The sequence below is a fragment of the Protopterus annectens genome, chromosome 1.part0 (assembly GCF_019279795.1).
Source record: "Protopterus annectens isolate FY-2018-M chromosome 1.part0, PAN1.0, whole genome shotgun sequence".
NCBI classification, from domain to species: Eukaryota; Metazoa; Chordata; order Ceratodontiformes; family Protopteridae; genus Protopterus; species Protopterus annectens.
In genome coordinates this window covers 556,227,019-556,243,829 of record NC_056725.1, presented here as the reverse complement: position 1 = coordinate 556,243,829, position 16,811 = coordinate 556,227,019, and the positions used below count along the sequence as shown (strand labels likewise).

The 16,811-nt window shown below is 36.5% G+C and overlaps 1 protein-coding gene across 1 annotated transcript in view; it reads left to right on the top strand.

Moving 5' to 3' along the window:
• The window catches only part of LOC122792272 (spermatogenesis-associated protein 7-like), a 1,125,638-nt gene that overhangs the window by 70,094 nt on the left and 1,038,733 nt on the right, over positions 1–16,811 (top strand). The window contains exon 3 of the mRNA XM_044060071.1: positions 15,220–15,710. Within this exon, the coding sequence (XP_043916006.1) occupies positions 15,220–15,710 (491 nt within the window). The remainder of the gene's footprint in view (positions 1–15,219; positions 15,711–16,811) is intronic.

Below are 16,811 nucleotides of genomic sequence, written 5' to 3'. Positions count from 1 at the left end.
GCTTCTCTCTTCAACCCAACATGGCTTCCATCCTCATCACAGCACAAATACTGCTTTGCTGAATACTGTCAACACCCACAAAAACACAGGAAGCCTAGTCTCCACCGTCTTCCAAGACTTATCAAAAGCTTTTGATACTGTCTCCCACCAGAAAATCATACATAAATTCTCATCCGTAGGGCTCACCAACTCTTCACTGCAGTGGTTCCATAGTGTAAGCCGTGAAATGGAAAAATTATTTTGCCACCTTCTTGCCAGTAAGGATTGGTGTCCCAAAAGGATCACAAGGATCTATACTAGGCCCCATACTTTCAACATATTCATCAATGATCACTACACTGCTATAAAAAATGCTACAAGTTCAATATGCTAATGACTCATCCCTAATCTGTACAGCCAAATCTCTCTCTGAACTCCAAGACTTTATGAAGTAGTCTTTCTTATTGATTGCAACATGGCTAAATAATTCACAACTTCTTTTATACCTAAACAAACATAAAATACTTAGTTTTACCCCACAACACATCTCTAACAAAACACACTACTCATTATCACCTCTTCCAGTGACACCATCATAGAACAAGTAAACCACACAAAATTACTGGGTGTCGTCAATTACCATGTACCACCTATAGTTAAAAAACTCTCATCAAAAACTAGGTACGTCATATAGAGGAAAAAACGACCTCACTGACGTATCAAGAAGATGTGTAGCCTCTACTTTCTTACTGCCATCTCTCCTGTATGCTGCCTCAAACTTCACTAAACTTCAAGTCTCATAACTGTCCAAACTTGGGCAATGTTATAATAAAATAGCCAAATTTTCATTAAACTATAACAATAAAACACACCACTGCCTAGCCCTTAGGAAATGTAACTGGTTAGAACTATTGTGTTACCCAGCTCTTTCTCAGCTAACTACAATGTACAGATTTCTCTATAAGCCAGAAAATTGCCAACCCTTAACTACTTAATACAGTATTACTCCCCAAATAGAAATTTATTTTATGGTCTAGAGGAAAATCACTAATCACAGTAACCAATCATCTAATACTGTATATTCAAACAGTGTAACTAAACTATGGAACTGCATCGCACTGTTACTGAAATCCATTCAAAATGCAAACTTGTTTAAAACACAATTAAAACTTCACCCATCAAATCAATGGATCTGCTCCTTTCATCTGCAGGATAAATGCCACTGTTATCTTCAGGTTGCCAGATCATCAAACCGTTTCTCTTCATTCAGATTCCTACACCTTACAACCAGTCTTTACAGGTACCTGGGAGGAGAAGGAAACCACGCACACCACAAACCCAGTTTCACATAGAACTATCACAACTGCAAAACAAACACATAAACACACAAAGACATACAAATACTGATCAAAAAAAATCTACCTCTACCACAGAGGCCTCCTAACTGCCACCAAGCAACTGCCAAGACAAGAAGACACATGCTACACATAGTCAAGCTCAACAGTCACAGCGTCAGTCACAGCAAGGCCAAAAACAACATGCAACACATAACTTTATAGGTGTGACTAGTCGACAGACAGTGACGCCCACTCACCAGACTGAACAAGGAAAAGATCACAGTAAGAAATGGCCATGAAAAAAAGCTAAATGCCAAAATTGCTAAATGTGGTAAATGTATAAAAAGGTAACCCTAATTACCACATAAACACAGAAGAAGTAAACACAGAAGTTATCAGGCCTGTAGGGACCCAAGTTGACAGTAACCTCATTTTTCTACATTGACCACCTGATCATGAAGGGATTCACATCCAGATCAGGAGACATCATTGAACCCTTCACATCAGATCAGGACATCAGATGTGCCAGGACCAATGATACCCTCAGACCAATCCTTGAGTTGCGAATTCCAAGAGCTGCCTTACCCCCTACCTGCACTCCGTGGAAGACCCCAAGTTCTCAACCAAAAGGATAAAGGCTCAAACATATGTCATCGCTGCCGATAACTCCAGCTCATACCTCTATTCTGATGCGCTTGCTCTCTTTCAGGAGTGAGGCCGGTTGTTATACAAGGTATGTCAACCCATGTCAACTGGAAATACCAAATCCACCAGAGCCACCAGAGCAACGAGGAGCAAGAGAGACTTAAACCTCAACACGGACATATTGGAGGGACAGATTCATCACCCAGAGACTTGAGACCCCCTACACTGGAACAGAATCCCAGTCCAGAGGCAGAGGCCCTCACCTCACTGACTCTGTTCAAGAGAAATCTTGAGTGGGATGGGAGGATCGGAGAGTTGCCCGGAATAATCTCTCGTGTCCTGCTGGACAGAGGCACAGCAAACCTAATGGTATAGTATTCTCATCCTAAGGGGGTAGTTTTACTAGTATTTCCCAACTATATACTTTGTTTTGTGACACTGTTCACCCCCTACATCTATAATTCATATACAGACCTTATGATAGCCACATATAAAATGGTCTCTGAACCTGCTTTACACCCCACCTCTTAACTACAATATTAACATTTTCTGCCCTACCAAGTCCCTTCCCTTACCTTACCTCCGTTTCTTTGAATTTCTGTGCACTAATCACATGATCTATTACCTATCTGACGAAACCACTAATATATCTTTCAGATGTTTAATGTTCAACATTTACTAATGCATAGGTATCTTTTGCACTGTAATACATGCCTCTGCTTTCATATGAATGTAATCTAATTAGCAAATGTATATGAAATTGTTGATGCATATTATTTAATTTCTGTTTATGTACATTACTGAATATATGTTTAAAAATGTTTGGAATATGCCGGAGCTTTTCTCCCCAGGTCTCTGCTGAAAAGGTGTTTTTGACCAAACCCAATCACACAAACTCAGTAAACAAAAGCAAATTACTAAATAAAAATAAACACATATGTATGTTTTTTTATTGTAATATAGGGTCAACCAAATGCATTTATGTTCTCTCTCTCTCGCTATATATATATATATATATATATATATATATATATATATATATATATATATATATATATATATATATATATATATATATATATATATATATATATATATATATATATATATATATATATATATATATATATAGTTCTCATCTGAAACAGAAATCATATACTCATCCTTCTTTCCTTTAACTGAGTAGCATGGAGCTTTACAGACTGGCATACTCTAATATATGTGCAGGTATGTGTCTATTACAGATTACATATGTAAAACAACATTTCAAATGCTAGTTGATATTTCTCGCTAACATTTTCAGAAAATTATACTTAGACACAGGTATGCACTATCAGTAGCAATGTAAAAAATAGGTATCGAAGCGAAACATAGCTGATGTATCCCAAGCACATTCAAGAACAAAAGTTCAATCTGATATAAATCTTTTATTGTAGCACTTAAATAAATCAGGTAAGTGCTTTCACCCAACAGGACTTCATCAGACCATAAAACATTTGCTTAAAAAACTCATTATATACCAAAAAAGGCGCCAAAATCTAAAATCAAAAACCTACTTAAAGTGCCAGCCCTTTAATCATACAAAACATTACTCAAAGTGCATAAATACCCTATAGTATCTATTCTCTTAAACATATAAAACTGCACAACTATATCTATACTTCATATCAGCTAATACACTCTCATATGAACTTCAATACAAAAATAAAAAATACATATAAAAATAAATACACACATAAATACATTTATTTACATATACCATAAAAAGTCATATATTTCATGCTTCTATTATAGATATGTATAAAACATATATAGTCATGCATCATGCTTCTATTATAGATATGTATAAAACATATATAGTCATGCATTAGTTAGCAAACATCAATGTGGTAATGTCATCTAAGCCCTCTAGATTTTAAAAAAGGTTTCAAGGGTACCTTTTCATTGAGACCTGGAGAAAAGTCTGTCCTGAACCTAATTATCCATTTAGCCTCTTGTGTCTCAGTGCAATTCCTAGCGTCACCACCTCTAGAACTTGTGGATAACACTTCAATAAGTCTGAATGTGAACATGTGTATATCACCCTTCTCTAACACATGCTTAGATAGTGCATTGACTGTGGATTTAATCTTAATTTGATACATATGCTCACTTATCCTATCTCTAGGTTTCCTATTTGTCTTACCCACATAAAATCCATTACATGCTACACATGTAGCAAGATAAACCACTTCTTCAGACAGACAGTTGGCAGAGACACGAAATTCATAATTTATGCCATTCAAGGGGTGCACAAAATTACCACTGGAATCTATTAAATGGCAAAAATTACAACAAGTACAAGGAAACATGCCAAAAACACTTAAAGCTTTATCCTTCCTACCATACTTAGGGTAGCATAACAATTTCTTCAGGTTAGATTTATTCTTATGCAGAAAACATGGTGCATCCCCTACTACCTCTCTAACCGCAGAATCCACCGTCAACACCTCCCAATGTGATCTGCTGACATCTTTGACATTGCCCACATCCTTAGTATAAAAAAGAAGGATTCTGACACTACTATGCTCAGCTGTTACTACTGGGTGTTCTAAGTCTACCTAGTCAATGACTGTATCCTTAGAATCTGAAAAAAATGCACTATCAGTAGGTATATTCTGAGCCATGCTGCTGTAGTCAGTTTTTTCTTGATAGTCTGACATTGGTTGTAAAATTTATATAATTCAGTAATTTATCTTCTACAGTAATTACAAATGAATCTCTGTACTAGGCAGTTCAAAGCAACCTATCCAAAGGAATGACCTTGCTGTATGTACTTCTCTGCCATTAAAAACTAAACTATAATGGAAAATGTCACTTCTCCATTCAGGAACATCTCCCCAAACTAGGCATCTCAGAAAAGGACTGAGTGTACAACAGTGCTATGTTGTTAATAATATGTGCCTTTTTTCTTTACTCAGCAGTACAATATTGAATGTTGTTTTTTTTTTACAAAATTTTATAGTGCTGTATCTTGTTTTTTTATAGTGATAAAATGCAAAGAAAAATATCACAGCTTCACTCTGAAATGTATATTTCTCCATATGGTATGCAATAGTATGACTATTAAAAGCACTGCACATTTTATTGTCTGTTACAATGCAAATATGACAGTTCAGTCAGGCATCTCAGAATAGAGCTTGTCAGTGCACAATATACTGTGCTATGTTGCTATGTGTCCCATCTTTTTTATTCAGCAATATAGTGTGAAATAGTCCTATACAGTTGACGCTACTGCAGCAGCAGTCAGTATGATGAACATTGTATGTTTATGTTTCACCTCCATTACAGTAACCATGTGTTGCTCACAATGTGTGTTTCAGATTTTTCAATTTTTAAGCAAAATCTTGACAACTGGATGGAAGACCATAAATTCACCCCCTGGGGTGGCACCTATGTCCCAGTGCTGATCATGGATTCGCTCTTAAAATAATCAAACTATCTAACAATGATCAATTGGAGACCCATCTAACAATGGTCAATTAAGGAGCATGGGTATTACATGCTAGGCTTGTAACGGCCCTAAGGCCATTAGCCTAGTAACCTCCTATGTACCTATAAATACTGCATATATTTTCCCTAGTCATATGCAAAGTCACATCTTGAGCCAGGACAACACCATTTCACAGCTTCAGTGACAGAGCTATAGTCTGCATATTTCTGAATAGTGCTATTTCCACAAAACAGTAGCAGTATGTTATTAACATTGAGTGTTCCATCTAAACAAAATGCAAATTGAATCTCTTATTCCCTGTCAGAAAGCTACTATAATGCCAGATGTTGCTTTCTGGCTGACCTGGTATCACTGCACCAGTAACTGTGAGTGAGGAAGTATGTTAGTTTAGAGCATTGTGAATCAAGCTGGTAGGACAGTGAGAGCTGCTGTGTGCTTCACGTCAGACTAAAGGTCTCACATAAATCAAGTTGTTAAAAGACAGTGAGATCTGGTATGCATTTCACTTCAGACTGAAGGTCCCACGTGAATCAAGCTGGTAGGACAGTGAGAGCTGCTGTGGGTTTCACTTCAGACAGAAGGTCCTGACAAGATCCATACTGTCTTGACAGCCTGCAGTGCTGGAGCTGTTTCCACTGCATCTGAAAGTCAAAAGTCTTTACAAGTTTCTCTGAAGATTATTAGTATCTGCCTATATTTTGTCTAACAGACATGTTAACTTTCTGCTCTTTGGCAAATTATATGGCAGTTTCAAAGAGGCTAATTTATACTTCCTGTGCCATTGATATCATAAAAATGTACAGTGGGATTTGGTGTGTGCACTAAATAGCTCATCTGTATGGGCATATATGGTATAATAATGATGGCATATCTCTAAATGTATGATCTATGTCATATCAGTGGGCAACAGTTTCAAGTGCCATAGGTCTGCTGGATTAGTTGTGGTAATCAAGAGAAGCACCGTGTCATTACCTTGTGACAATATTCACACTGCAGACAAAAAAAAATCTTCTGGGGTTCTGATTTGATGGAGTTCAGCAACAAGGCCTATTCCTTCAGTCTGGTGGCAAGGCATATTCTTTCACTCTGGCTGTGATTATTTTAATAATTCTTTTACAAAGTGTTTTTTTGGGCTGGCAGTGTCAAGAACACCTTAGGTGATGTGCCTACCATAGCAGCTTCATGGGCATCTTATCTGGCTTTTATATTTTTTGCAGGACCATGTTGAAGTTACAATCAGTTAGATTCCATGACTCTTTGAGACTCCTTTGTACAGCAAGGCCCATGAGGACGTGCAAAAATCCAATTTCTTGTTCTCATGCATGAATGCATGTATGTATGAAGTAAGTTCGCTGTGTGGAAGATGTAAGATTCCCATAGTTCCTTAGAGTTCAGGCACCGAATAAAAAACATACTGCGAATATCCCACGTAATAAAAGGTGGTAGAAATACTTTCTTTAAAAACTTTCCAAAGTATAAATCCACTAATGAACATAGAGAAACACAAGTTAGTTCAAGTCGAATCTTCTTTATTAAACACACACAAACAAGCGATCAAAATAGCAGTTGAAAAAAAACAGAAGGAAGTGTACAACTCACCATTACATTTATATACCTGTTTTAAACCTGTTTAAAAGCATGGGAATTGTTTACTAGGGTAACTCTGTTGTAAAAGACAATTGGCATGTTTACTAACTAAATATCCCTGCCCTCATACACCAGTGTGATATTCAACATAGTAATGCCCTACTTCAAGCTGTGTGATTCCAGGATATGTTAAGTATTTTCAAGACATTCCTTACATATTACCTCTTTCAAGGATCGAATACAGCCATTCCTGACTTGGTTTGGAAACACGCACACACACACACACACACACACACACACACACACACACACACACACACACACACACACAAAGCCAGACTAAAAATGAAAACCCTGATCAAGTTATGTAGTGTGACTAGCAAATAAATTGTCAACCTTGCAGTTATTATTTTATATAAAATGTATTTTCCATGTAATGCTTGACAGAGAATTATTTGCATGAAAAAAAAAACACATACATCAAGCAGCAGACTCTTTCATGGGTAACAGCAATAAAACATATCCCAGCCAACCTTTGATTTAGCATATTGTTAATAAGAAAATTGCATTTGCAAATGTATTATTTCTACAAAATGTACTAAGTACAATTTAAATGTAGCTTTCTGTGACATTTTGTTAGAGTGGGCTGACAAAGGAATTAATTACATTGTCAGTCTTCTTCCTAGAAATAATCTAAAATGTTTTAAACATCTTCAAGAATATCTTAACGTTCACATATATAAATATCTGTGATTATTTAAAATTAAGGATGGTTTAAATATCAAACACAATGAAATATTAAACTTTAGCATGAGGAAGACATTAATATAATGCATCTCAAGTATGTACTAAAATGTGAATATCAGCAGTACAACAGTGTTACCTTCAACTTATCAAAGTTTATAGAAACAGACAGAAAGATGAGCATAACAGAAAATATTGGCTCTTATGTAAAAAAGAATTGGTCAGTATCTATAGCAAAATAAATACTTTTGTGATAGAAACTTTGTACTATTCAGAAATACAGTCCTTTGATAATGTGATAGCAGTCAAAGGGCACATATATGTGACATGCTTCCATCAGTATTAGTAGCTCTGGTATTGTGGTACAACTATGTACTTGACAAAGCAAAGCTATTATTTATATGTAGCATATTGCAATACTGGAAGTCACCGTATATTCCAAATTACCTCACAGACTGAAAACAATGTAAAAAGCAGACTAAATGATTAAAGCAATAAAAAGTGAATTTAAGCAACATGGTTTTAAGGAAATAAATGAAAAATAAATAAATAAAACAATTTATTTTGTTTATTTTAAGGCCATGTTACTTAAAATGATTACTTTAAGTGACATGGTTTTAATAAAATAAACAGAATAAATTATTTTATTTATTTATTTTTCATTTATTTCCTTAAAAATATTTGTTATAGTTCTCTGCATTCTAAATGGCCCCAAACAATGACAGAGCATACTACCCCTCTGTGCCATTTGTTTACAGTGTACTATGGTATGTATCGTGCTCTGAAAGCCTCTGTAAAGTTAAGGTCTACCATTCCCGACTACACTGATACTTGCCCAAATCAGCTGGAAGTACAAGCTTGCCAGTTTAGATTGTTATTTGTAACTCTAAGGGACATTGTCTCCCATTCCTTAGCTGGATTGAGGAATGTAAGATTTAATGCTTCAGAGGCGTTTTCCTTCCTTGTTTGGAAAAGTGAGATAATAAACAGCCATTTTTTTTTTAAATGACATCATATTTGGGTGGAAGATGAAGGCTGAGTAGTAATGACCTTTTTTTTTGTAGGATATTCATCTAACTACATAAGATTTTTGTCTTCTTCCAAATAAGCAGAAACTCTTCCATTAAATCTATACCTTTGACATCCTTAAATTATAATAATGAATCCCTAGATTTAGTGTTTTACCTTATTTAACCTGAGCTATGATAACTGTGTCTCTCTGGATTCCTACAGTCTTATGCTGCATATTACCAAAGTGCAGTCAGACTGTGTATAATTCTCAGCTTGTTGATGTAGGCTTTGTACCAGGTATGTAAGTGCAGGTTCTAACCATAAAACCCTAACTCTGCTGTATATTGTGCAGAGAGCATTATACAATTCGTAGATTTCCAGGACTAACACGAGCGTTGTGGCAAAGGCTTCCCCTTTCTACACATGATGTTAACGCCCGATAGCCTACTTATTACAGAAATCAACCTCAGTAATTTGTCACAGTCTGAGTAATACACAGGGCTTCGCTCATAGTGAATCATTCATGGGACTGGGGTTTATGGGGAAGTGTGGTGCATTCTGAAGGTCCCCAGAATCAGTCTGTTTTTTTTTCATAGTTTCCTTTAAAGATTCTTTCACTTTGTTTACCAGTACAGCATCAAATGCCACATTGTTGGGTTGTTTCATCGTAGACTGATGGCTGCAACAGCACTGGTAAACAGACTCATTTCTTAGATACCGATTTACAAGTTTTAGACATAGTAGTTCCACCATGTTTTTTTTTTTTCAAGTTAAGTGCTAAGTTTATATCTTCTGTTGCAGGCATTACTTGTGTGGCTGTAAAGGGACTTTGTGGTGTTGGTATACAGCTTGTATTTGCCTTTCACCGGTGGAGGTTGAAATTTTAAAAATGGCATCATGTTTAGTGGGAAAGATAACATGGTAATTCTCACTGATTCATTTATCAGCTATGTGGTTGCTTCCTCCTCTGTATGTAACGTTAGCCCTTCTTGTGATGTTGGTTAGTGTTGCAGCCTCACAATGTATGGGTCTTTAGTTCATTTCTCAGCTGTGGTTCATTGTTTGTTGACTATTTATATCATTCCTCTGCTCACATATGTTTTTGCCAGGTGCTGCAGTTTCCTCCAGTATCCCAAAGATGAGCCATAGTTGAATTTGTGATACTCTAAATTACTCATGAGTGTGTGGGTGTGTGTGTGTATGGATGGATGTATGCATGTGAGTCTGTGTTTGTATGTGTGTGCCCTGCAATGGGCTCCCACCATATCCAAATGTACATTTTGTATTTTGTACCTGCTGAGTGACAGAATAGGATCTAGATCCTCAGTGACCTTTAACTGGCTTAAGCAGATAATCAGAAAATGAAGGACTGAATAAATATTTCCTGTTGTATTTGGGACTGTTTTTTTTTTCTATGGGGTAAACATTTTCCTTAGCACTCTATAGTGCAGCTGCTGAATGTGGGCACTGGTCTGTCTTTACCTGCATTTGAACAGACATACTTTCCTCTCTGCAAGGCACAGGGACCTCTGAGATGATAGTAATTAGCAGGAAATACAGGGGCAGCAAAGCAGGACTTACTGAATTTCTTTTTGGGTTGTACAAGACAGATTTGCTTCATCCCAGAACCCGCTGAAAGGAGAGGAATTGAAAAGAATGAGTTTCAGTTTGAGAATTCATGTCGAGTCACAGCCTGTTATAGTGGTTATTTCATACTATTAATCTTCATAGTACTTCAGTATCCCAGCAGGGTGAGCCAAAGAAGAACTTATCAGAAGTGGGAAATGGAGGCAGGATGGAAGAGTTGGAAAATAGGCCTGGTAGAGCTGAACAAATAATTAAGAGAGAGTTGAATGCAGTACAGGGGGGGGGTATGCAAGAATATCAACAGAAGATAGTGTAGTGTTAGGAATCATACAGGTGACAAAGACAAAAAGGTATAAAACAAGAAAACCTTTAGGATAAGGGGAAGGAAAGAGGAAGAGAATAAAGGAGGAATGTCACAGGGGAGAACTATCGCTTTCAGTACTATTTCAAAGTAAGAGGATAGAATGATAACTGAAGGTGTAGCAAGAAAAGTGTTTAATGAATTAAGCAGTGCAAGTGAACAAGGGGAATAAAAGGAAGCAGAGAGTCAGAGCTTGACTCCTGTAAGGGGAGGAGTACTTAAGCAAGAAGAAAGTGAAAAGTATTAGCTGGAAGAAGAGTCTAGAAGGAGTAAAAAAGAAACAGAGTGCAAAAGATGTAGAAAACAGAGGTGAATGTTATGTGTCATTAATGAACTGTTCACAGCTGCAGGAGAAAAAGAAAACAAATGCTGAAAATGGAGGAAGTGAATATGAATGAGTGGAGGAAAAGAACGGGAAGAAAAGGAACAGTGATATATCAAGAGACCAAGAAAAGTAAATAGAGACCACAGCAGCAAAGCATCAAAAAGGAAGAGTAATACAAAGCTGGGAATCGGTCAGAAATTTAATGTGGAAAAAGATCAGGAAAGAGGAGGAGGAGGGGGTGATTAAAAAGATAAGAATGGAAGAGAGCAGAAGACTGGAATAGAACCGGAGGCATGAAAAGAAAACCGGTGAGTAGAAAAGAGAGCTGGGGGGATAAAAGAAAGGGAGAATGCTAGATGCTCTATGAGGAACAGACTGGGATGGATTGAGAAGTTCAGTGAAATAGAGGAATGGAATTGAAAGGGTGCAGGTAGGATACAAAGGTGAGTAGGAAAGGTATGGAATGAGGAACTGCAAAGAATTAAGGGAGACTGAAGAGAGTTGCAGCACTGCAGTTCAAATCACAGGAAGGAAAAGAAAAGCCAAGAGCTTACCTGCTGTCCGTAGTGAGGTCAGCTGTCTATATACCAAAGGCAATGATAACTGGAGAGAGGAGGAAGGGAGACTTATCTCTCTAGAATCAACATCTTATCTTGAAGTTAAAAAAGAATAAGAGAAAAAGCAATAAATAGATAGAAAAGTGGATAGATAAGACAAGAAGTGACAGTGTAATGAATTAAAATGGAGAAGAACACAATGGAACACTGAAACCCTGAGAGGATGCAGTATCAAGGGCTGACCTCATCACTCTTAATAGTGAGCTCAGGACAGAATAATCCAAAGCAGAGGTAAAAGTGATGAGAAATGAAATAAGAAAAAAGTGGGACCTGAAAAGGAGTGTAAGGTAAGTGAAGTTAAAGGCAGGTATAGGGAAAACAAGACTATGACTCAGTCGCAAGCTAAAATAGAGAGTCTACTACACAAACATAATATAAGGGAGTTAAGTAAAGAAGAGAAAGAAAATATTGAGATGTAGGTTGGAAAAAATATGACGACCTGAGAATGCTTGCATGTATAAAACAGCAGTTCACAGTTAAGAGGCATTTACTAGATCAGAAAATTATTAAGGTAGAGGACTGATTGCAGCTCAGTAACACTTCAGCTTAACGTTGTATTTCATTGATGTGCAGAAACTATTAAGCTATTGAATAAGTACACATTACTAACAAATCGGTCACTTGCAAATTCCAGTGATAATATCATGTTAAATGTTAACAGTCTTTGTATAAAATTAATATTGTATTGGGAAGCCTCTGCTACCCACAAAAATAAAGAAAATATTAACCCTCCCAACAGATAGTGAGCTGCAGCCTGTAATCACTAAGACAGACAGACAGCATCACATATTCCTACAAAAATATACTGTAGGACTGTTAGGAAGCAAAGTACTTGTGCAAAAATGATTGGTGGAGGATGAAGGAGTTGCTGCATACTAAGTCAAGGGTGGTTTTGGCATAATGGTTAAGGTTTTCACCTTATAAATACAAGGTACAGAGTCAGCTTCTGACCTCAGGCTCTTGGCTAGGCTTATAATGGCCCTTCAGGACATTTAGCCTAGTATGACCCTATAAACCTATAAAACTAGAATTATGAAGTGCCATACAAAAGAAATTTAAGTGACTCATTCCTTAAAATAACTGGAGTGTAACGCTATGGGGACATTGACGATTCCATTATAATAAAAATAATGTATGTGTCTCACTGAATAAACTAGCAGGGATTCCCTAACGCTTTTCCACTCCTCGATCCAAGTACTGGGTATGCATGGAATGCAGCAATAGCATGGTTTTACACAAAAGTGTCATTTCACTGAAACCCATTTGGATGAATGAACCCATCTCAGTGAAATGGCATTTAAGTTTTTTGAGTTGAGTTAATTATATTACTAAGACTGCTGGGGGGGGGACTTTGATCCTATGGGAAAAAAATGATCTAACAAGTGTTGGTCCATTCATTGAACCACATTAATGAGATCAGGTTTCTCTGAAATGAGACTTGATCTGATATACCATAACTGTTCAGACTGGACCCGCAGTCTAAACAAGAGCTGAAATACAATGCAGTTATAGGGCAGGAATCCAGGGTATATCAAAACTAAAAGATAAGACAGTTAAGATGGTAACCCAACCAGCAATCTGTAAAAGAGATTAGTTCATTCTGTGACTGCAAACCAATGACATAAAAGTATTAAACGAAAGACAACAGAAGTATAAGTTAGCCCAGTAATTCTGCATGAGAATAAGACCCCCCCCAAACATCATTCTAGCGGACTGTAATAGTGAGAGGAAAGCCATAGAGACCTGTAAAAGAAACGCAAATTGGGCCAATTAGTGATCCTATTCTGTTAGGTTAAAAAAGGGGAATTTAAAATTAGAAGACAACATAACACATGTGAACTCCCCCAGATATAAGCCAGTAATAAATCCTAAGCTAAAGAGACTGGAAGGATACAGCCAGAGCAAATTAGGAGATGTATGATAATGTCATGATCTCTAACAGGTTCAGAGTAGAAAAAGGGCAGAGCAGTGCTAACTATGACATGATGAAATAAGTACTGATGATAACTCTGGTCTTAGAAATGTGCCCATACCATATCACAGAACCTGAAGGCAGCTCTAGTAATGTAGCCTTGTCACTGCTTTTCATATACACTGCGATCAAGGTTGTTGTTCACAGGGCTGTCCACCATGAAGAAGTGCCTAGACTGTGCACTGTCACATAGAATCTTAACATTTTCTTACAGCTCAGTTGCTGGTTTTAGGAACACACAGCTTGTGTGCTGTGAAGGGTACTTGAGACATAACAGTATCATATAGAATCTCACTTAGGAGTGTATATTTTTAAAATGCATTTGTTGGGCCTCAGAAGTGCATAGCTTGTGTTTCAGTGCAGGGACAAACAACTAATAATTGTAGAACTCCATGGTTGGTTCTCTGACATAGGGCTTTCTTAGCTCAGTGACTTTTCTAACCACTGAATATAATGCTCAGAAACTCAGTTGCTCTAGATAAATGTTGGACTGTGGTGATGTGCTGGAATCTGTGCCTGTCTGTAAAATGAGTAAATGTATGCCCAGAAAACCAAGGTCCATTCTCTAAAAATACGATGTTCAGAATGCCATATCTGATACACAGCAGGTTAAGATTGAACACAACATATTGACATCACGCCAAAGTTAATCACTATGCAAAAAAAAATAGCAAACTTGTCCATTATTAGTTGATAATTATTGTCCAGATCTATTTCTATAGCAATTTACTGTGTTAAAGGTTCATTGAAATGTGTTTATTCTTTGATATCACCTCAACAGTTCAGTACAAGTTTATTCAACTATCTATTTAACCATAGCCAAAAAACTGCTTCTTTAATAACATTGTCTGCATTCTACAATTCTTTATAGTCCTCATGACTTTGTTTTGAATACTGTCATGCATCGCTGAAGACATCACAAACCCATATCCGTTTTAGAGGAGAGTATTATAAACTGTGAGAGATTCCTATTCTGACAAGTACTCTTTCACGCTGTCCAATTGGCTGTAGTCTGGGTAGTCATATTTGCAGACGGTCATCACCTGAGAATATGAAGTCAATATTAAGTATTTCTCAGAGCACAGCAAAGAAAGCTAGTCCTTCTAGGAGGTTATCCATCACATAATTTCATGTAAATATTTGTATTTTCTGTGAGATCTCTTTCAGCTTGCTTGCATTGTGAGCCTGATGTATTTAAGACTGTGCATCTGGTGCCAGTAAGGTTTTGCCTGGAACAAGACTGATTGCAAAATGGTTATTACAGGAGCCCGAGAAGGAACTTCTCTAACTGAGAGTTTGGCCAGAAGCTGTGCACCCAAAAAACTTGTCAGAGTTTTAGGTGCATCACTACCTAACAATGTTGGTCTGTAATGAGTCTGTGAAAATCTTTCATCCCCAGGTCAACCCCAAGGCCTCTTTCTTCATCTGCACATATCACTAGTGTATTCTGAATAATGACAGGGGTGCACATACAATAAGGACAGGCAGTACAGCTGGAAAAAATTACTAAAATGAATGTTGTAAATGTGTGCTTTGTTTTAAAACTAGTATTTTTAAACAGGTACTTACTCCAGGGATGATGGCATCTGCAGGAATGACGACACCCAGTAAGAAAACTTTGCACCAAATGAAGAAGGAGTTGCCATTATCACAGCCAAAAAATATTTTATCTCATCACCCACACAAAAACAATTCTCTATCTATGTCTGCGACAGCTTTGCCATTCACAGACTCTAAGAGAGAAGTTAGCCAATATAAAACATCACTGACTGTTGCACACAAGGCTAAAGCTGAGCTAGAAAATGGTCCTCTGCAAAGTCACTCACTAACCTATTTAGGTGAATCTAGTCCAAGAAAATCATTTCAAGATGCTTACCACAAAACGTTTGATGGAGATCTACTGGAAAAGCATTCTCTACGGTTCACTGAAATGAAACAGTCTTTCACTCCAAGACTTTTAAAGAAAAAAAACAAGTCTTTTTTGTCTACCTATAGATATTATAGTCCAAAGAAGAAAAATTCAGCCAAAACATCTGGAGAAAATGGAAACAAGTAAGTACAGACAGGTGAAGTGCATATTATTTTTATTTGTTTTAGTATCTTACATACGGCAAGAGCAACAAATATATGGTTGGTGTCAGTATGCATAAGAAACACTCACTATTAAGAAACAGATTTGTAACATTTTTGTTAAAAACATTTATATTAACATGTATAAAGTTTGCAAATAAAAATATGGGTTAATACCAGGTTGGTATGGTAGTACAGTGATTACATCAAAATAAAATAAGTAAAACCAGAGTTCACACCTCAGTTTATTGTATAAGATAAACACTTTCGTCCGATATTTTAGACTTTTCATCAGATAAATTCAAAACATTTAAAAACAGTTTAAATACTTATGGTCATAACACATGATCAAATCACTCATTTCCATTTGCTAATTTATATCACATTAATTAGCCACAATGTTACTGAGCATTTAAAAAAACAGTACTGAATATTCATCAAGAATACAAGACCAAAACCATAACTACTTTATCATTTTTCATAATCTCTTATCTGTAAAATACTGCTAATGGATATATCCTCATATAATCTTGGTGGTGCTGTTGAATTTAAATGACTTTGCCACCATAATTCACGTTTTTCTAAAATAATACCCCACGGGCCACCCATAGGGCTCCTTTCAACCTTTTCTAAAATGGAAAACAAGAATTGGTGATCACTATTATTCACAATATATGTGACACAAACCAACTACGGAGCTACTATATAGCAGATAAAGCAGCCAAATGAAGGATACTTCCAAATAACAATCAGGCAGAATGGTGCTCAGCTTCAATCCAACTTAGACAGATTTTAAAGATCCACACAGGAGCACAAAGACCAGATAAAACTCAGGTTTATTAAAACAAGAGGTGAGCGCTTTCGCTATGAGCTTCTTCAGACCTAATAACATCTACATTCAAAATAACCAAGGTATATATAGTTTCCTTTGAATCAATTAAAAAATCATCAAAAAATCAATTAAAACATCAATTAGCTACTAGAACATCTTAAAGGTAGATAGACACTGTATTTAATTACTACAAAAGTATATAAAAACCTATTTCATATAATGCATCCACATATAAAAATATGCATATAAAA